Here is a 21,526-nt window from a genome sequence, read left to right as displayed (position 1 = left end):
CTATTAGTATATACTGTTATATTTCGAGTTTTATTTTGTTGATCTAGCTATCTATGGTTAGCTAGCCAGAAAAGAAGCTAGCTAGCCAACAGCTAATTAGTCTCGTGCATATTTCTCGTTCTCACTGGTAATGGATTGTAAATAAGACTTAAATGCATCAGATGTTCAAAAAGCAGCTATTGGAAATGAATGGTAGGTGTTCCATACTGAATACATATTAGTCACACGTCTGTTTATAAAGTAAGGAAGAAAAAACTTTAATGATTTCTGACAATCAAAAACAAGATATTTAATGAATACTTCGAATATCAAAAGATGAAATACATTGATTTCAAACATATGGCAAAGAAACTCTAAGGCATGAAATAACACAGGGAATCAATATGGGTCATGTACTAGTCTGTATATAGTGATAGTGATAGTGATAGGTAAGCCTCGTTTTAAAACTTTAATTCGATTTACATAATTTTTTTACCGTGTAGTCTACACTTGCTGGCGTGTACCGTAATACACGATAAGTGGGCGTTGTCCAGCGCCACGTGACGGACGCAGGAAGTGAGATGTTTATCCTTTATATATAATTTAGTATTTTTTTTAACATTTTAGCCGTTTCATGTTATTTTACTTCTTAGATTTTCTACAGAAATTTGCTCTAAAACCCCTCAAACAAATAAACAAAACAATAACAATCATATGTTTTCTACGTGGTGACGAAAACATGAAACAACGCTTTTCTCCGGTGCAGCTGTTTACTACGGTCGCCGCGGTAACCGTCGAGTCGCAAGGCATGATGGGTTGAAATAAAATGCTGCCACAAACACCCGATAGATAGACTCCGTCCAGCCAATCCACTCGCCCCGTTCATTTATACCAGCCAATGGGAAGGTGGCGAGCCTGGCAGGCTGCAGCCGCTACACCCACATCACTTTTGTGTCAGGCAGTTCGCGGGAGTTGTCAGCACAGCAGCGGTCATCTCTCTTTAACCCGAGCAAGCAGCAGCGCAGGAGGTAAATATACCGAATCAACACGCGGGGAAATGCACGATGTCTGATTTAATCCTCTTTAAAAGTGGTAGCTGTGAAAATGTGATGGTGTTTTTCTTCCTTTCGCTGGATGAATGAGCATCGGACAGAATGCATGTGGCGATGTGTTGCTAGCAAAAACAAAAAAACAACCCCCCCCCTCTCTGTGTCGACTAACACCACAAAAACGTAAAGTCACTTGTTTGTCAAACGCTGTTTTTATTTATTTATTATTTTTCCATCGGCACCTCGAAGGATCTCTGCTGTGTTTGTAACGTTGCTTCTGTCCGACGCGATGCGGTCGCAGCAGCCTGGCTCCATTTCGCTGCCTCGTATTTCACTGGCTTCGCGTTTAAATCAAATAAATAAATAAATAATAAATAAATAAAAAAAGCTCCGGTGGATCGTAGGCGAACGTCGCAAATGTCGTGCGTATCTATAGAAACTACGCAGAGAGCGCATCTCCCCGGGAGCTCTCAGCTGATGGAAGTTGTTACGCAACACTTGGTAGAAATGGCAAGTTAAGATATTGTGTGCTCGTTGTTATGTAATTACAGCGTCACCAGCCATTTTATGTCCTCCGCCTTACTCTCCCATGAGACCCCTCTGGTTACACACGATCATTTGAATCCATCGATGGTGATGTGTGTGTGTGTGTGTGTGTGTGTGTGTGTGTGTGTGTGTGTGTGTGTGTGTGTGTGTGTGTGTGTGTGTGTGTGTGTGTGTGTGTGTGTGTGTGTGTGTGTGTGTGTGTGTGTAAAACTGCGCTTGAGAAGCTGATGATGAATCCTCCGCTGTGTTTTGGTTTCCCAGGGCAACCATGTCTGACAGAAAAGCAGTGATCAAGAACGCCGACATGTCGGAGGACATGCAGCAGGACGCGGTGGAGTGTGCCACCCAGGCCCTGGAGAAGTACAACATCGAGAAGGACATCGCTGCGTTCATCAAGAAGGTACGGAAACAAAAGAGGCCGCCTCTGCATCCGGCACATCCTCCGTTCAGATCCCTTCAGGAATTACGTTGCCACCATGCAACTTTCATCAAATCCATTATTTCAGCTCCAAGTGCCAGTGATGTAAATCCATTATCTTTTACAACCCCTCGCTTATCATCCATGTCACACACCAAAACTGGTATTACTGGTATATGTAAGCTGTCTCTCCGCACTTCCCGAGGAACAAGACACATTTTTCTCTCCAGAGATGACATTCCTGTTCCTGAGCAGGAAGGGACACACCCCCGGTCCTACAGACACTTTCACACGGATATGACTTAGTGTTCGTCATCTTCAGTGTTGATAAACGAACACATTAAGTCGATTTTGTGATGTAGACTTAATGTTTTAGTTTATAGGGTGCTTTTGCAAAATTGGCACTTATCAGTTAGTCTTAGGGGGAATTCAAAGTCCCTTGAGTATAATTTAGCTGCTCAGACCTAAATAACCCTTTAGAATTACGATCACAACCACACTAGGGCAAAAATCCAGAATTCTGGTCTTATTACAATATGCGTTTTCAGTTGGGAGGGCACACTTACCACAATGTTGTGTGTCTAGCTCTAAACACACAGCTAAAACAAAATATTTCCACTCAGTGGCGTCATTACTGACAATGAAAGGAAAATATTTTGGGTGTGTTCATATGTAGAATTTAGTCTTGGCCATAAAGAGATTTGTATTTCCTGGGGAAAATACCATTCGTTTTGATTTTTACTTAAGGAAGGATGTAGAGTTCATGTCACACAGCAGCAATGTTAAGTGTGTTCGTTGTGATGTAACCTTTAAAATAATTAATGACAAATGTGTTTTGTCAGTTGTTTTCACTTTCTGTGTTACATGCTTTAATTAAATGTATTCTTGCTTGGAGATAGACAACCCTAACCCCCTTCCAAAAATGTCCCTTACAGGAGTTCGACAAGAAATACAACCCGACCTGGCATTGCATCGTCGGGAGGAACTTTGGCAGCTACGTGACTCACGAGACCAAGCATTTCATTTACTTCTACTTGGGTCAGGTGGCCATCCTGCTGTTCAAGTCCGGCTGATGATCGTGTTGGTTTTTTTAAACACCAGCTGACCATACATACAGTACTGACTGACTCGACAAAGGCACTTATCATTCCTTGGCAAGGGGCCGCTGCCTTTTTCTGTGCTGCTTTCTACTTTGTTCTGTTTTTAAGGATTAAAAAAACGTGGCCATGTTAAAGAGATGAAACACTTCTATTTATTTTTGTCTTGTTACATGACATGTCATTTTTTTAATTAAAGCATAGCTGTTAAGCTGTCTGGGTCCAATGTGTGGTCACTTTATTGCATTAAATGATTATATACCAATGATTAGAATCCCAAATGACCAGGTACTTCTGTTCTTGGAAGTACATCTGGTGGTGGTATTGACATTTAAAGCTGTAGGATGAAATAAAATTGCATTGAGTCCATATGACATGCTAACACTACCTGTATAATAAAATAAAACTGAGGGAAGCTGAATACTTCATACAACTGATTTCAGGAATTGTTTACTGAAGCACTTTAACCTTAAATAGTTGGTTCTATGTTCATGGCCCACAGCCAAAACGTTTAGTCAGGCTTTAGTTGCCTACAGGTAAATCTGAGGAGCGGAGGAGTCATCTGGACACTGAACACCTAAAAAAAAAGGATGGTGCTTTTATGAAAACACATTTGATCAAAAAACTATTCTGACTGTAAACAGATATGGACTCCAGAGACCCATAATCTACACCATAAGCCCCAAAATATTTGCCATAACGTAATGTCGTCAGATGGCTAATGGGCTCAAATTGCTTCCACGCTTCATTAAATCTTGCCAATCCTTAATTTAAAAATGAAATATATACTACAGCCCTGGAAACCCTTATGTTGGGAGAACAGCTGTACACGGATTGCAGAGTAAAGGTTTGGGTAGAATATGTACAAAAGTCACAACAAACAAGTCAGGAGATTGTTTAAGATGGTGGTACTCTTTATTTAACACATTTAGAAAACCAGCTTGTGGGGGAAAACACCGCTAGACAGACAGAAGCTGGAGCGCAGGTATCCCTTCAGCTGAGGGGTTTTCTTAATAAGGGGCAGGAGTTGAGCGTCAACGGCCTTCTGGTCCGTCTTCCTCTGCTCTGTCAGCTGGTACTTCTACAAATGAAGAAGACGACCAAAGTCAGGTAGGAATCAAACTGGAAGCTCCACGTCTCATAGAAAATGAATGAAATGGTGTATTCTGAGACAACATCCATGTTAGCTCACCTCCTTTTCTGTGTCAAAGATCTCTCCTTCCTGGTGACGGGGCCTCCTCAGCTTCTTCTTCTTGAAGTAGGCATCATTCAGGGTCTTGGGGATCTTCATGCCAGAGATGTCGACTTTTGTGTTGGTGGCAATGCAAAACTTCTGGTGAGCCCTGCGCAGGGGGACTCTGTTCAAAGCAAGAGGGCCTAAAAGAGGAACAATGAAGCAAAATAAACATTGAGCCAACAGTGCTACTACTGTGAAATAAAGAGGAATAATCAATATTCAATTAACCACCACCTACCAGTGACGAGCAGGAGACCACTTGAGAGCTGCTTCAGGAAGACCACGCGCTAAAAGAGAACAGTGGCATTGATTTAGGCTGCACAGGCAAACAATTGATGCATCAACCACTGTATACAGTATTTAGTACCAACTAAGTAAGCAAAAAAGGAAAGTCACATTTTTGCCATTTGGAGACAATAGCTGCAAACTACTTGAATGCATGGCTATTTAGAAAAGGAAAAATATAAACCTACTTGACACTGGTTTTAATTGAGGGGGCTCTTTACCTGTCAGTTTAATAGCTGAAATAGTATCTAGGTCAGCCCCTGCTCAGTCTGTGTGGGCATACTTGCTTCACAACTTGCCAGTGTAGTGTTCGAGTGTGGGAGGTACGTCTGTGGTACCGTGGGTGTGTAATTACACTGATATTAAACCAACAATGTGTCCTTCAACAGAAATGTTTCATGCACAATAGAGATGCACATTTCTTATAACCGGCTAATATCTTCTGATACTGTAACTCCTACGAATTGTGAGGACATGCGTTCATTTGAAACTGCTTTATCTATGACAATCAGTAAAAATACAAGTCAATCACAATTGGTGACTAAATTTGCACAGATAATGAATCAAGTTAAAAAACAGCACAAGTGGGATTTGATTTGCATTGGGTTTCAAATTTGGTTTCGACCCGAGTCCTTTGTTCAATAATAAATCATCTTTCGAAACCACGTTTCTAGGTGACCACTGACGTCAACTGCAAGTTCATCCATGAAACTGTCATTTAGAAGTCTTGCTATAAAACTAGTTATCAACTACAATGAATTACCAGTAATGTAATGACCTCACTGTCAAAAATCGTTTTAAGTGTTCCTGCATACAGTCAACCTGATCTAGCTAGATCACTGAAGTCTTGGCCATGATGTAATGCGTTTATAATGCCCAACAGAAATCATCTGCATTAAGTACAGGATGGTTATACGTGGGAATCCAATCAAGGTTTATATCCGACTGGAGCTGTCCAGTTGTTAACATCTGGATCTGATCATGCCTTGACAGTCTAAACCCTCTAATGATGCAAGTCAGCATCAAATCAAACTTTTTTGTGTAATATGAAAGTTAGAGATCTGGTTTTAGTTCTGTAAACACAGATTACCTGCTCCTTAAATCCACACTGGACTGTAAACTTTGAACATTAGTTCTGCACCCAGTCATACAAGGAGCTTTCCATATTGACCTGACAAGTTCCAACGCTCTACAAACACTATGCAGGTCATTTCTGCCAATTCAAGAGAAAATTTGAGTTGATATCAAGACCTGTGCGCAAAGGTTCTCACCTTTCCACGGTGGCGACCAGTGAGCAGAATGAGGACATTTCCTGGGGTGATGGATGCACGCAGCTTCCTCTTGTGCTGGCTGAAAGGCTTCTTTCCGTGGCTCTTCAGTTTACGGGGAACATCCTCCGTGGGGTAGTAACGGGGCTACAGGTGGAAAAAATATATGGCATTATACATTTTTCCTTCACAAATTGAAATAAAATATATATTCTACTCTTGCTTTTTGGTATAGATGGTGTGTCTAGAATATGGACTGATAAGGATCTTCCAGAATGATGGAGAATAGAAACTAAAAGAATGTATTCAATCCAGCAGAGCAGCCGCTGATTGCTTTAAGTGTGTAACTCTGTTGCCTTCTGTGTCTGTTCACATAAATATATCTAGAGTTTCATCTGTCATTGATATGAACAGAATCAATTCTGAAAGGAAAGACTGGTAGACATGTCACTCACCATCTTACGCCGTTTGACAACACGTGTGCCTCCATTTTTGTCTCCTCCAACAGTCTTCACAACAGTGAACTGGGGTCTCGCCTTCAGCTTTTTCTCCACCTGTAACAAGAGCCCATGAGGATCAAAACAGGACAATCTCAGCTTATGTGGGTCAATTTGTTACGTCTTGCAGGTCATTTAGCAGGTTGTGTATCTGCCCTCACCTTGGTCTCGGTGGTCTTGGTCTTCCGCTTGTACATTGCCCGGCGGCCGAACATGGCGGATCGGGAGTACCGGCCGATACCCCGGGCCAGAACCGGGTTCCGGCTCCCGTGCTTCCTCTTGACAGCCACTTTGTCACCCTCGGCCATCTGAAGCAAATTAAAAAAAGAAGTCAGCTTAACAATTGCACATGATTTGAGATGATGCAGTACTTTCTTTAAAAAGTTCCCAAGCCTTAAAATAATGTGCTCACTAAATATGGAACAGCATTTCTGGATTATTATTGTATTGTTATAAAAACACACTTCCTGGTTGTTGCTTAATAAAAACACAAAACATTACACTGTGTACAGAGCTTTAAGAAAACTCCCACTGTACCAGTGACAACAATGAATGGCAGCCTGATAGTAAATATTCATAGTGTGCATTAATGAGCAGGAATTAAAACTACTATAATGATAATGGTGAGTTCTTAGCACCACAGTTCACGCCAGTGCAGCGGGGGCATGAAGTACTGGTAGCTAGCAGCTAGCACCACGGACAGTACAGTCTCTAAACAGGTTTTACAACCACTTGACTAAAAAACAATAAATTGTTTAAAATAAAAATAAAACTCAAGTGCGTGGCATCAGACGTGGAAGTTTAAAACCACCCGAAGACAACGCGGAACAACACGTTTCTATTAGCATGCTAGCTAACGTTACACACAGCACGAAGGCTAGCCGCCGGCCTGGTGCTGCCGATGCACCAAACTCTTCATTATATCGACCAATGGCGGATAAATCTCTGTAATAATCACATCTGAAGCTTCGTCTAAACACGCAGATTCGTCTCCTGGTGCGTTTTAACTGTAGTTTTTATTCTGTAGCGCAGATGAACGTAGATTTGATTCCCACAGTAACACGAAGCAAGGCAGTCTTACCTTAGCTATGAAAAAAAGACCGACATCCGGGGATGTGACGTTTATAAGGACGCTGCAGCATTACGTTGACGTAAGTGCGTCGCCTGTCAGGGAGCTCTAGGCCTTGTGGTATTTGTAGTCCTATTCACATTTGTCCTCTATCCTCAATGTACACTTACAAAATTAAAAAATATACATTAAGATTTGATGTACACTAAAAAGAAAATGATACATATTTGATGTACATTTAAAAAATATCAACTAATACTTCAAGATAAACGGTGAACATACTTCTACTTTAGTGTATCCAAATTAATATTTCTAAATTATTTTAGATTTTCAATATTTCCCTGAAGCATAAACAATTCTTACTAAAAATCCTTGGCAACAGCAAAGCATCAAAGCTTATTTTCCTTTAACGTGGGGCGTATTGTGCAGAGTGTTTGATGTTCAATATATGAATTACAATATATTAAGAAGAAGTAAAACTATATAATCCTATGTTTACAGAATTACAATAGTAATTTGTCTGAACATGAATTACCCTTAGGACTAAAATAAAAATGACAAATGGTTCTCTGTTAAATGACAAAAAATCCACGTGTACAATCAAGAGCTGCTGATGAAAACTTAAATTTATTTTTCCAAAATTCTGTTTGAGGTCAACACAGAAATACAAAAGCAAACATATTTTCTGACAATAAAAACCCTGATAAAAGTGAGATAAAGAGCATAAAGATGACAACATGAGTTTTCTGGAGTTTCTTCAAACGTCACTCTAACAGCACACAAACTGTATTTGTAAGTTATTAATAGGCTACATGGGTTAATGCTAACAAGGAGTCACCTCTGTCTTTTAGGCACATAAAGAAAACAGTCTCCTGCTGCACTCTGGTACAATGGTCTCACACAGGAGTTAGTGTTTTGTTTTCACTGGCAACACTGGACTGAAACATTTATTTTTCATTTTGTATCAAAAGTCTGAATCAGAGGAGTTAATCACAAGAAATGAGGTTAGCACATTGACCATTTTGTGTGTATGTGCAAGAAAATCTCTTTAGCGTATGTCGACTGAATTTCACTTTTATTGGAGTGGAGAAATTGGGTTTAACATTCTTCTACAGACATTCTTCTGATACTGGCAGCAGCTCCCCTCAGCACCGTTCCAGGATGATGGCGATGCCCTGACCTCCACCGATGCAGGCGGAGCCAACGGCGTACCTGCCTCCTCGCCGTCTGTCAAAAACAAAGAGCATTATTCAGAGCTTCTCAAAGTGCCAACATCTCAGAAGATTAGCTGTATATAGACAGTATATATTTATAATTACAAATGACAAGGTTACCTGAGCTCATGAACCAGGTGACCTGTGATGCGGGCTCCAGAAGCACCGAGAGGATGTCCGATGGCAATGGCCCCACCGTTAACGTTGCTTTTCTCTGGATCCAGACCAAGAGCCTTAGACACGGCCAGGAACTGAGGAGCAAACGCCTCGTTCACCTGTGCAGAGCAAACAGCATCGGTGGAACAACTTAGTAATTAAAATCGGAGGATTCAAAACCACACTCAACCTAACGGATCTTTACTATTTCCATATTGAGTTCCTCCTACTCCCACACAGAGGACCTCACATATGTTTTTCACAGGTAACAAACCTCCACTAGATCCATATCGTTGAGAGTCAGACCGGCTTTTTTAAGAGCTTCTGTGATCGCTGGGACGGGACCTAAGATGATTCATAGAAAGAGATCAGGTCAAATACCACAACACTTTTTAAGCCTCTAGCAGATTAAACCGCATCTTCAAGACAGTGGTGTCACTCACCAATTCCCATAATGCTCGGGTCACAGCCTGACACGTGATAGGACACGATTCTGGCCAGTGGAGTGAGATTATGCTCCTTCAGCGCATCTTCACTTGCAATCACCAACGCAGCAGCACCGTCAGATACACCCTGGAGGTGAGGCAGAGAGTGTTCAGATCAGACTCATATACACATGTAAACAGTAGACAGCACCTCAGGCTTTAACTCACCGAAGCATTGGCAGCAGTGACCGTCCCCCCCTTTTTGAAGACGGTGGGCAGTTTGGCCATCTGTTCTAACGTGGTCTGAGGCCGGGGGTGTTCGTCCTGAGCCATGGACACTTTGCCTTTCTTGGCTTTCACATCAATGGGAGCAATCTCTGCTGTGTAGTGACCAGCTTCATGAGCTGTGAATAGAAAAATCGTGCTGTTTATACTGAGCCTGAGCAAATACCAGTCTTTCTTCTGAAAAACCATATATTTCCATGTTATTATGTGGAAGGCGAGCAGGCGATGAAAAGACCATCTTACCGGCCTTCCATCTTTGCTGCGTCTGGAATGCGTAGTTGTCACAGTCTTGGCGTGTGATCTCGTATTTGTCTGCAAGGTTTTCTGCCGTGATGCCCATCGGGATTTTGATGTGCAGGTCGGTCAGACCAGCCCACAAAGTGTCCTCCAGCTGTCAGACAGACATAGAGGAGCTTTTTGTTCAAGTTTCTGAGGTTCAACAAAGCTGCTTCTATGAAAATCACAAGGGTCCATGTACATTTATATTTGGGGAATAATAAGTAGAAGAAAATCAATCAAAAGCCAACCTTAAGATCGAATCCGAACTTTGTACCGAATCGTATGTTGCGAGCAGCGTACGGAGCCTGGCTCATGTTCTCTGAGCCTCCACACAGCACCACCTCCGACTCCTTCAGGCAAATCTCCTGCAAACACACAGAGTACAAGGTTTTTGTTTTGGAGCACCAAGGCAAAAGATCAGTCAACCTCTTTGGGGTCATAGTTAAAAGTATTGGACTTGGTTTATTGAGAAGTGTTTTGAATATTTCTTCATTTTGTGTTTATGTAGAAAATATTAGAAACACCACATGATGCAATGCAGTTAACCCTTTCTACAGCAGTATCAACAAAAACTGTACAAAACAAGTAGTATAAAAGTAAAACAGTTGTGTTGGATTGTATTAGACTGTACCTGTTTATGTAATAAAGTGACCACTTAGTGTTTACTACTATGGTTTATTGTACATTTGTATTCCAGACATATTTTTGTTTGTGCTGGAGTTTTTACCTGAGCACCACTGATGACGGCCTGGAAACCAGATCCACACAGTCTGTTCACAGTGAGTGCAGGAACTGGGATTGGAACCCCACACCTCAGACCCACGTGACGAGCGATGTAGGGTGCATCTGATGAGCTCTGAAGTTAGAGGGTTAGAAGAAGACACAACACTAGTCAACACAAAAAAAGGCACTTTTTGAATGTGACCACTGGCATGTTGGATTTTAGTTACCTGCATGACATTACCCATGATGACACTGTTGATGAGCTCTGGTGCGACGGCCCCTGCAGCGAGGGCGGCTTTGGCGGCATGCTCGGCCAAATCTGTGGCACTGTGATCCCTCAGCACTCCACCATAGGTACCGAACGGAGTGCGCTTAGCGGCTACAATAAATACACCTGTAGAGAAAGGGAGCAGTTTAGTGCAGTGACAGCAGCTCCCACCATTAAACCACAGCCAGAACACATAGTGAGGATTTACTAGCAGCCAGTGGACTGAGATGCAGAGGATGATGGAGGAAATGACATCAGATGCTTGAAACAGGAATAGCGGGACCAACTACTACTGAATTTTAATTTGTCAAAGTAAAGTATACCACCACAATATTTCACATGAATATAAAAACTATTATTGTTCAGGGAGTATGGAGATTTATTGAAAATATGTCTGTTGAGCTTTATAAAAGTTATATTGGAATCAATCTACTAAAATAAAATAATGTTTAATTTGAAGTTTTTACACTTGTTGGGTCATTCAGAGTGAAATCAGATCTTTATCTCTATCTGGAAAAAAAGTGTTAATGTGTGTTTTTTTTAAGATTCTAATCAGACACAGTGTCAACAGGGGATCAAGTGTAAATGTTGACTGTCAATGTGTAGACACTTCCCTGGTCTTTTGATTTAGTTCAGATTGCTATAATATCATGTAGCTAGAAAAATTATACCAGACTGAAACAAAACATTCAACAAGTATAAAAATAGAATAATACAGTAATTACAGATAATGTTTTTTGAGATTGTGAGCTTTTATTTTTTTTGGTGAAAAGTAAACAGGCTTTTATATCCATGTTGTTACAAGAGGTTATGAATCAGCTTCAAATTTTTATAATTTGCATAAGTGTGGAAAGTTGTGCAATGACAAAAGAGCTGTGAATGACTCCATCTTGTCACCTTTTACCTATATTGCTGTGACGTGATCCCACATATTTTAAAATAAAAAAAAACAGTTTAAAGTGAGGACAATTCGTGTGAATACACTGATAATAACACTATTGAGCAAATGTGACATGTGCAGAGCTGCTAACAAAGTGCAGCAGCAGTTTGTGTGTCTCCTACACAGTGTGTGGTTGTAGCAGAGCTGGGACGTGTTTACTAACCTCTGAGAAGAGCCATGATGATGATGATGATTCAACAAACCTCCACTGCCACGTTCAACCTTCTCCTCTGCTTTATTTGATGTGACACTGTGGAGCGTCCAGAGTCAATACAAGGACCGGACACTGCTGCGACCTTTCCCCCAAATTCTGAGCCAGAGCAGAGACGCTGCACTTCTTCTTCTTCTACTGCTATCACCGCTTCTTTTTCTTCTTCTTAACAAGGCTTTGAGGGTCGTCAGGCAACTTATTGGCGCATTACCGCCACCCTCTGGGCTGGGGTGTAATGTGTTTTATCCGTAATTCTTTGTCATTTTGACGCAGTTCTCGGTGGAAAAGTTAATTTTTTTATGTTGAATTTTCTCATTGAAAAAAGTCCATTCCACAAAGAATTGAATATCTTTCTTTACCTAATCATTGCCAAAACATGGATAAATGTCTCTATCTTCAAACTGAATACTTTGTCCAGTTTGTATGCTTAGATGATTTTTGAATTTCAGCCCGAGAATATGTTTGTACAGTTACAGAATACATCTATTTGTATCTATAAGTTAATAGAAGATGCAGTAATATTCAATATTCGTTATAAATCCCTTAAATGATTTTGCTTGATATATGCTTCGATTCAAAATTAAAAAATTTAACCTCTTTAGCTTTTACTTAAAGTTTGATGTGAGTCTTCTTTTTATCTAACGAGGTTTATTTATTTACAAACGCAGAATAAAACACTCGAAAGTGCGTCTGGTCAAATTGCGAAACTGCCAAACGTCATCACCCTGCGCCACCGCTCACCCAGGCAAAGGGACAAACCAGTGATGTGAGGCTACATGTGAGCGTTTCTTCAGTATGAGTTCAAATTGAACGCAGACGCAGTGGAAACATGTCTCTGTCTTTATCGCGCTGTGTCTGCAGGGTTCTGTCTCGACCGAGCTCCGCGTCAAGGTAAGTGTGATGGGATCTGAAGTTAGCTACACGGAGCTAACGCGGCTAGCTAAGGTTATTGAGTGGAGACGTGTCTGCTGTCAGATCTGTGCTCGACCAACACACTGGTTCCTTCATTGTATGTTGTCTTTGCAGCGTCCTGTCGGGAACGCCTCTCCATGTTGTCTCCAGGAGTCCCTGGTTTGCTTCGGTGATGACACTGAAGACATCTGCTTCTCTGAGGTAAGATCAAGACTCAACTAGACAGGTATTGGTCTGGAACTTACATGTGTAGTTTATTTCTAAATAAACAACCCGTTCAATAAACAAACATAACAAATCTGTCCTCAAACGTTACGGCATTGTCACTGTAAACTTAAAGGTTCAGTGTGTTGAATTTAGTGACATCTAGTGGTGACTTTGAATGTCGCAGCTGAATACCCCTCACCTCACCCTCCCCTTCCAAACATGAGAGAACCTGTGAAAACCTTCAGTTGTCATAAAAACTCAAAAGGTGTTTATTTTGTCCTCTTTGGGCTACTGTATAAAAAACATGTCAGCCTCCATAGTGAGGACTCACGCCTGATGTAAATATAAAGGATTTAACTAAAAAGGGTAGAGGAAACAACAATTTTTTACAATTTAGATGAAATACACTAGTGAAAACATCACTAGGATTATTTCAGGAACAATTTTTGCCAATAGATCTCTTGCCACACTGAACCTTTTAATGTAATATTTTGATGGTGAGTATGATGGTGTCTAGTCAAGACTGTGTACAACGAATAGTTTTGTTCCAAGTAAGCAACAAAAAATATTATGACCAGACCATATCTTGTTTCCTGTCACAGTATCAGTGAATATACTTCATGTATTGTACTGTTAGATTTCCCTGATCTGTCTCAACATGTAACTTGTGATGGAAAGAGCTCACATAGCGCTGTGCTTGATGTTCTGTGCTGTAGAGCGGAACCCAAGAAGAAGAAGAAGGTGGACCCGAGAAGGGACCAGTTATTGAGAGAACGGATGAAAAAGAAGCTGAAGAAGCTGGAAAAAGTTCCTCCTGAATACATCCCAATAGAGGACTTCATCACTCCAACCAAATGCTTGGATGAAACGAGGTACATCATATTTCACTTACAGCCCTAACTAGTGTTGGGTCAGGTAACAGTAAATTGTACTTCAAAGAATGAGGCTGGCAGTAGTAATCTCCTACAAACAGAAAATACACTGTTTGTTTTTAATGCCAGGCTGATGTTAGATATTTGAACTACTATATATAATAGAAATTATTTAAATCATCTCAATGAACATCTCTTTTGCGTTGGTTCTGGTCTATTTCAGCTCTTGACATTGTAACTGCCAAAAGGAAAGAAGCCACATATTGATCATTTGATACATGTTCTCACTCCTCAGCTGGTGCTAAGTCCAGAACCAGTGTGAAACTCCTGTTGCACAAGGAAAACAGCAGGGAGAGCAAATTCATTAATCCAAGGATGTGACTTACCTAATTCTCTGCCTCCTGTATCCCCAGTCAACATGTTGTAGACAGCTGGAAACCTGACCTCAGTGACCAGAGACAAATTATGCAACGGGCCTCAAATCACTGCTCTATTGAGGATTATTTTATTATTAGCCCTTTTAAGTGTTTTGGTATGAATTTGGTTTTTCTACACAGGATTTAAACAGCTGAAGGCCGGCTAATAACTCAACATTAAAATGACTAATTTTAATATATTTTATAGACATGTATTCTTGTATCATCTTTTTTTCTTCGACTCACCCTTTGTTCTTTCCTTGCTGCTCTAAAGGGCTCTAACTAGTTGTTTGTCTCTCACAAAGGGACCGCTCTACACCGAGGCTGTCATTTGAACAAAGCGAGGGTCGAGCCCTGCTGCTGAAGGAGTGGAGTCTATACAAACAGGTCACTACTTACTGATTACACCTCCATCACTAATGCTTTTAAAGAAAATGCTGCCTCTGGCCTCTGCTCTCCATCATGTACAGTTAATGGAGGCTTGATTCGCTCATCTGCCTTTAATCTTGCAGGAGCAGCACATGGCTGAGATGCAGGTTGTTGAACTTGCTCTGGAGGCACAGAGGGAAGCGCTGGAGGAGCTGAAGCTGGAGTCGGAGGAGCTGTACCAGGCAGCGCTGAAGCCAGACCCCCTCCTGTTCCCCTTCAGTCACGAGGGTCCTGCCTACACGCCGCCGAAGACGTATGAAGCTCCGGATGGGAAATACAATGACATCACTAAAGTGTACACCCAGTGATGGACAGGAAACAGCTGAGGGTGTAGACTGTGTATTATTGTTTATTTAGTGTTTCCTTGTTTGTACATGATTCAATAAATCAGGATGCAGCTTTTCTAACAGTGAAGATCAAGGAGTGAATTTTCATCCAGCGTATGAAGCTGACATCACCTCTGCTCTCTCATGTCTGTATTATCACTTGTTTTCCCCCATTTTCACATCTCTGTGTATAACATAAAAAGAAAATAAAACTGAATTTTTTTTTATTGATCCAATTTGTTGGTTGAAACTTAACAGCTGAGCTCACCTTACTGCATCAATAACAACAATCTACACAGTATCAGAAACAGCCAAACAAGTTAATTTAGAGAGGACTACTTTGCTTGATGCAAAACAATCTTGGTACATTCTAGTATAGAATATTGTTTTAATCCATGCACAGCCAACCCATTACTTGTTGACATAAATACAATCCTGAGTAAGTACCCATTGTATGATTTAACCATATCTCTTCCCCTAACAAGGAACAATATATCAAACTGTGTTAAATCAAGTGTTTGAGTGCAGCCATCCTCTGCTTCTGTTTCCGAAAGCTGTGGATACCTTATTACTTATGAAAACAGAAGTGCTTTAACAGGTATTATAATGTAATTCATGTGTTGCCATCCTCATCATTGGCCACTAGATGCTGCCCTCACTGTTTGAATATACTGTACACATCTGCTTCCACACAGCAGCTCTCTGAACTCCATTCACGATGACAGTGAGTGACCAAGAGTCTCCAGCATGTAGCTCATAGGGATTTTATGTCCATGAAATGAAATATATTACGTATGTTCAGTTCACTTTGCTCTGGTCACCGCAGAGACAGCCGGTTAAAATCCATTAGTCCTGAGGCTTCCCCTGGTTCAAGGGCAGGTTCCAGTCTCTGGGAGGGTCTTTCCTCAGGTTCCACACCGGGGGGAACTTTCTCTGCTCGGCCACTCTGCACCTTTCACTCGCCTGCAATGCTTCCTGCAATACAGAAATATTTTAGAAGGATATTTTCTTGTGAGTTGGCTTGTAAGCGCATGAGAAGCTTTGAGGATTTCAAAAGTGATGTGCAGACTCGGTGGAAGCATTCGCACCTTTGCCTCGGTGGTTTTGTGTTTCTCCCACTCGCTGCAGTTACGATAGTCCACTTTCCACTGCTTGCAGGACGGGGAGGTTCCATGGGTGTAGTAGTGGTGGAAGCGATTCCACAAGCTTTTGCAGTGTCTGAATTCGCTCCAGTAGTCATCACATACCCGGGGGGGCTGCAGGTAGCGGACAAGGGCAGAGATCATCACCGATTTATCTAGTTAAGATTCGGTTTTAACCCGATTCTGTTGTGTTTCTGAAAGGCTGCACAATCTGTTACATCTCTCATGCTCCGTGTGAGACAGTGGGTGACAGGGTTCAGGGTTTATTCTGCATCAACCTGCATTCCAGCATTATTTAAAACTGTTTGTCTTCACTAACAGATGTGATTAAACCAGAGGAGATACAACTCTTAGTGGATATTGGCATCGTGAAGAGATTTTGACAATGAGCCATTCTGACACAGAACTTGAATTACATGCAAATAACATGCAAAAATAAGCTGTATTGAAAATACTTGTTTTTCCTAATAATGCAAAAGCAGATGTGTGTCACTGTTTTCTGACAGCGCCCCCCTGAGGTCACCAAAGGTCGCCAGTCTTCAGGTACAATGATCCAGTTTACATGTGTTTATTTGACGCGCATCATTAAATGTCACAGTTCACAATACACGAGGTAAATAACAGCGGGCTCCTGTTTAAACCTCCTGTTGAGTGTGACACTGCTAATCGACAGCTAGCTAAGGTTACTTTGCCCCTTTAGCATCGGTTAGCTCCTCACCTGGCTAACAGTTTGGTTAAGGATTAAGATCAAGGCAGGAGACATTGAATCACGTAATTGAGCTAAGAGCATAATTTACAATATAGTTAATGTTTTTAATAAGTTACCCTCCACGGTACTGCTCCAGATTGGTCCATTGCTAACTTAGCAGCGGAAGATTGAATGGAAGGACACTTCCGGTGTGACTTTCTTTTCAGAGTAAAAGCACAAACCACACAGTTCAACGCCACTTACTTTGAAACTCACTCGAGTATAAATTACTGTAGAAAGCTGATTTAAACGTCACATAAGATCTTTAATTACTAAAAAAGATTCATCCAACTTATATAAAATTATCTGATTTTAATTTAAGTTAAATACCTGTGCTGGACAAGTAAAGACACTTAATGTTTATTACAATTTTTTCTGTCATCTATTGGCTTTATTCAGTACCTACTTCATTAATACTTAGTTAGGAAAAAACTAAATAAGTTTTTAATAATTCAATACTTCTATCCACTGTGCACAGTCTTCATCTGATTATTCTGGAATGAATAAGTTGAATGCCAGTGTAGAAAAATGCCAAAGTTACAGAAATATTATAACAAACAATCAATAATAGGATACAATGAATTAACTGCAAAACACAATCCTTTATTCATTCTGTCTATAAATAAACCAGGAAAATAGGAAACAACTTGTAATGTGCTATAAGTCAGGGTGAAAGTAATCAAACATCCAATTTTTTATAATAACAATACAAGTCTAGAGCTATTATTGCTCCAAATGTTCATTTATCATATTCAAATTGAACTTTACAAATGCAATAATTATGAAGTGGGGAAAAGTCAACCTGATATATATGAAATCAATCTGATATTACGACAATGCATCTGAAGACCAGTTATTTTATTCTGCTGTTAAAGGTGATAATACATATGATCCTTCTAGCCCAGCTCTCCACTTTCTTTAAGGCTTTCTGCCCTTCTTGCGTAGTGATTGTCCTTCGCCCGAGAAGGCGATGAATCTGTTCAAAGCATCATCCTGAGAGAATTAGGAGATAAAAGTAGTTAATTAGCTGAATTATTTGGAGGAATTAAAATACTACAAATGCACACTAGTCAAAATGTTTTACATGTAATAACATCATCCATTCATTTCTTACATCATCTATAAATCTCCTGGGCTGAGGCTTCGAGTTTCTGATGAAGGTGATCCTGCCGACTTTGAATTCGTAGTTGGGAATGCCTCTGTGGGATGACAGATACGATTTTAAGATAGTGCAATAGTCCAAAATATTTGGATTCTTCCTAGCAGCCAGACAACACGAGCCGAGCTGAGTTGGTTAAATCCCCGCAATTCGAATTACATCTGTTGCAAAATAGACCATGTCATATGACATAAAAACAAGGTGACCGTTGAGCACTCACACTGACCATCAGAACTTTGTTAGCAGTGTGCATCAGACTTGAGATGCATCACTGCATCACATTGTCTCAATTCAAATCACCAATCTACCTACAGACAGTATAATCAATCTATAAAGCATGTGTTTATCATCTATTGTGTATTAAAGGCATAAAATAAATCATATGTTGAATAGTGTTAATATTACACTGAAGGCTACTTCATATTTCAAACTTAAGATCTTTTACCTTATAATGTCACTTGCAGCGAGAGGAACGGGACTGGCCTCGATTCCCTTTAGTTTACCATCCAAGCGATTACCAGAACCCGTGAAAGCCTGAGCATTAGAGACAGATTCGAAGTTAGTTTACATCTGGTTATCATTGATCATGACGATTTTTATACACCAACAGCAATATCTACTCACTCTGAATCGCATGTCCATCATTTCTGCATAACTGCTGGGATCTGGTTCCTCCTCCTGTGAAGTAAAGAGCTTTATTTAACTGTTCAGAGCACAAAGGCAGTAAGTGTACAGGTAACGTTAACGTTTGGTCCTTACTGTTGGTTCCTCCTGGTGCTGAGGCCGTCGTTCAGGCTCTTTGTAACCCAACGGAGCGTCGAAATCCACCTGAGAAACAGAGTCACACTCAGAGTTAAACACAATTAATTAAACTGAATAAATTACTCTTGTCTGTAATAAAACGGAGGATCTTACGTTCATATCGCACTCAATGATGGAAACTGCTTTATCTGGCTTGGTCTCCATTACTCGCAGCTCATATATCTGAAACAAACATATGTTCCTTTATTAAGTACAAAGAAAAACAGACAAATACAGATTCACATAATCTGAATACCCTAATCTGAATACACTGATTTACCTTTTCATTGTAGTTGATCGCTATGACGTCACCAGTTGTCAAGCAGGCAAAGTTTCTCAAAGCATTCTCCAGTCTGTAATAACACGACAGCTCAGTCGATCATTTAAGTTTAAAAATAATGTGACGAGGGGTGAATTTATATTTCTCAACTGATCACTCTTACACTGCCTTTGGGTTCGTAATGTCAAGGAAGTCGGGACTCTGTGGCTGGAACTTTGAGTAGGTGGCCACCATGAGGTTCACGCTTTCCACTTGCACCAACCCTCCTTCCTCCAGCAGGAGGTTCTGCATCATCTGCAGTGAAGGAAATAGAGCAAATATCAGTTCTGCCTTACATAGCAGCTTTATGCAGTTAATAAAGAGAGAACAGTTCAGACACAATAAGAAACATGTACGATTTTATCTCTCTGCATCAGTCATATTCCTAAAAACCCCATCCACCATTTCCCCTATTTTGTTATTGAGTACGTTTTCCTTTTCCTTTTAGATTCTTAAGATTATATCTTTACTGCTATTTGCATTAAATATTAAATACTTATTTGATAAAACTATTCTTCTACTGATGAAGAATACCACTGAACCACTGGTGACGACAGACACTTTCATATCTCTGACATCAAACAATGAGTTTGTTTCTGTTTATTACCCAGTGTGGCAGGTAACAGATTCCCTCGTCTGCCACGAACTCCAGAACACCACAGTGTGTCATTCTGTCCGAGTTCTTGTTGGTCAGCTTGAACAACATTGGGTACGTGATGTTAAGCCGGCCTGTACAAGGGAAAGGTGGAGACAGATAAGAAACATGAACTGTACGTACATACATACAGGACTTTTTTAATAAGAATATACTTGATTTCAGTTGCACTTACTGAGCTGGTCAAGAGCTGACGGTGGCATTATAACTGAAAAGAAGACAAATAATTATTTGAGACAGGAAGAACAAACATTCTCATAAGTATCAGGACTAAAAGATAAAAGCATGAAAGCTTAAAAATATCATGACATAGTTCTGCATTGAGTACAATCTGGGTCGAAATATACGAGAACTAGATTGTATTTAACCTGCAGTACTACACATTTAGCACTTGGATTGCACCATGGGAGCAGAATGGAGGCATTTAATGTTTGTTTTCTATGTTTGAAGAAGTGGTCCCTATTTACTTTAATTGTAATGGATTTGGCTGCAGCGCTGTTTACCCCTGAAACTCCAGAAGTGCACACCCACCCCTCCACCAGCATAGTGCTGAGCAGTAGAGTGCACTGTCATGTTTGGGTGAACTATCCCTTTAAAGTGAATGGATGAGTCAACATTTCTCCACATTTCCTCCAGTAACTCTCACTTTTGCCTCCTTTCTCCACGTCGGAGCGGTCGTTGGGTCCCGCCAGCATGGACACCGAGTAGCAGCGGTACTGAGTGGAGAAGCGGTTCTGGAAGCCCCGGGACATCGGGTGGTCGAAGACCTGGAAGGAAAACTGTGGAACAGAACAAATCAAACTCAGCCAGTAGAAACACGGCCATGGTGGTTGCTGTAGTTCAGCTGAATGGACTAGTTTCACCATGACAGCGCATCTTCCTTCTGCTGTCGTCATGTTGTTGTTGATGTTGTAGCTTCACGAGCTAAACTCTGAACTACGATGAGTTCAGACACTGACTCGTCTTCAGCGGTGAACACAGGCGGACGGATACTCACCATGTTGTCAGGTCTGGTCTCTGCTGCTCAGTCCACTCGAATTAAATGTCTCTTCTTCCTTTTTTTAGAAACTATCACACTGGAGCTACGGATTTTGCACTGTTGTCTTCTGCTTCTTCCGGAAATAGTACGAGCCGGAAAGAGGAAATGGCGACACAGATGTCGGCAGCCAATCACAGCAAGCATTTGACAAGGGTGCCATTATAGAGTATATGTATATCAAAGAACATTACAAGGGATTGGGCATTTAGAAATTTAGCATAGGACACATATTTTCTATATTACACAACACTATATTTCCTCTGTATAGTATATTGTCTGTTGCACTTGCACTACTTTATATTTCTGTTACAACAAATACAAAGTTCTTAGTTAGTTGCACTTATATATTACACTTTGTAGTTTGTCTTTTTTAATCTAATGTACTTCCATGACTCTTGTTGTTCTGGCTTAGTACCCTCATGGTTGATTGCACTTATTGTAAATTGCTTTGGATACAAATTATGTAATGTAAAGTGTCTCATTGCTGTGTATATATATTTCATTCTTTACTTTTTTTTTTATACCTGTATTCATTCTGTACTTGGGCTGATGTTA

At 40.6% G+C, this 21,526-nt stretch overlaps 6 protein-coding genes across 6 annotated transcripts; 2 read left to right on the top strand and 4 right to left on the bottom strand.

Moving 5' to 3' along the window:
- Window positions 1-884: 884 nt before the first annotated feature.
- Window positions 885-3,300, top strand: dynll1 (dynein, light chain, LC8-type 1). The gene is made up of 3 exons (XM_053421001.1): window positions 885-1,007; window positions 1,836-1,974; window positions 2,928-3,300. The coding sequence occupies exons 2-3, from the start codon at window positions 1,843-1,845 to the stop codon at window positions 3,063-3,065; spliced, it is 270 nt and encodes an 89-aa protein (XP_053276976.1). The 5' UTR covers window positions 885-1,007; window positions 1,836-1,842; the 3' UTR covers window positions 3,066-3,300.
- A 680-nt stretch (window positions 3,301-3,980) lies between these two features.
- Window positions 3,981-6,706, bottom strand: rpl6 (ribosomal protein L6). The gene is made up of 6 exons (XM_053421000.1): window positions 6,538-6,706; window positions 6,335-6,433; window positions 5,883-6,026; window positions 4,565-4,613; window positions 4,282-4,466; window positions 3,981-4,170 (listed from the first exon to the last, which is right to left on the bottom strand). Exons 1-6 carry the CDS (start codon window positions 6,682-6,684, stop codon window positions 4,018-4,020), a joined length of 777 nt encoding a protein of 258 aa, XP_053276975.1. The 5' UTR covers window positions 6,685-6,706; the 3' UTR covers window positions 3,981-4,017.
- Window positions 6,707-8,053: 1,347 nt separating this feature from the next.
- Window positions 8,054-12,120, bottom strand: acaa2 (acetyl-CoA acyltransferase 2). The gene is made up of 10 exons (XM_053420672.1): window positions 11,899-12,120; window positions 10,755-10,921; window positions 10,532-10,660; window positions 10,053-10,169; window positions 9,769-9,916; window positions 9,469-9,644; window positions 9,259-9,388; window positions 9,090-9,160; window positions 8,780-8,934; window positions 8,054-8,672 (listed from the first exon to the last, which is right to left on the bottom strand). The coding sequence occupies exons 1-10, from the start codon at window positions 11,912-11,914 to the stop codon at window positions 8,591-8,593; spliced, it is 1,191 nt and encodes a 396-aa protein (XP_053276647.1). The 5' UTR covers window positions 11,915-12,120; the 3' UTR covers window positions 8,054-8,590.
- A 547-nt stretch (window positions 12,121-12,667) lies between these two features.
- Window positions 12,668-15,339, top strand: mrpl40 (mitochondrial ribosomal protein L40). The gene is made up of 5 exons (XM_053420579.1): window positions 12,668-12,837; window positions 12,973-13,059; window positions 13,782-13,937; window positions 14,659-14,740; window positions 14,866-15,339. The coding sequence occupies exons 1-5, from the start codon at window positions 12,776-12,778 to the stop codon at window positions 15,088-15,090; spliced, it is 612 nt and encodes a 203-aa protein (XP_053276554.1). The 5' UTR covers window positions 12,668-12,775; the 3' UTR covers window positions 15,091-15,339.
- c4h22orf39 (chromosome 4 C22orf39 homolog) lies at window positions 15,106-17,152 on the bottom strand. Its single transcript, XM_053420580.1, has 3 exons — window positions 17,076-17,152; window positions 16,197-16,364; window positions 15,106-16,083 (listed from the first exon to the last, which is right to left on the bottom strand). Exons 1-3 carry the CDS (start codon window positions 17,103-17,105, stop codon window positions 15,955-15,957), a joined length of 327 nt encoding a protein of 108 aa, XP_053276555.1. The 5' UTR covers window positions 17,106-17,152; the 3' UTR covers window positions 15,106-15,954.
- A 428-nt stretch (window positions 17,153-17,580) lies between these two features.
- On the bottom strand, window positions 17,581-21,085 carry ufd1l (ubiquitin recognition factor in ER associated degradation 1). Its single transcript, XM_053420608.1, has 12 exons — window positions 20,930-21,085; window positions 20,579-20,711; window positions 20,108-20,140; window positions 19,885-20,006; window positions 19,402-19,532; window positions 19,239-19,311; window positions 19,073-19,141; window positions 18,917-18,985; window positions 18,782-18,835; window positions 18,603-18,691; window positions 18,113-18,197; window positions 17,581-17,991 (listed from the first exon to the last, which is right to left on the bottom strand). The coding sequence occupies exons 1-12, from the start codon at window positions 20,930-20,932 to the stop codon at window positions 17,917-17,919; spliced, it is 936 nt and encodes a 311-aa protein (XP_053276583.1). The 5' UTR covers window positions 20,933-21,085; the 3' UTR covers window positions 17,581-17,916.
- Window positions 21,086-21,526: the final 441 nt, after the last annotated feature.

This window comes from Pleuronectes platessa, chromosome 4, assembly GCF_947347685.1.
Source record: "Pleuronectes platessa chromosome 4, fPlePla1.1, whole genome shotgun sequence".
NCBI lineage: Eukaryota > Metazoa > Chordata > Actinopteri > Pleuronectiformes > Pleuronectidae > Pleuronectes > Pleuronectes platessa.
The sequence above is the reverse complement of the archived record's forward strand: the minus strand, read 5'-3'. Positions and strand labels throughout refer to the sequence as shown.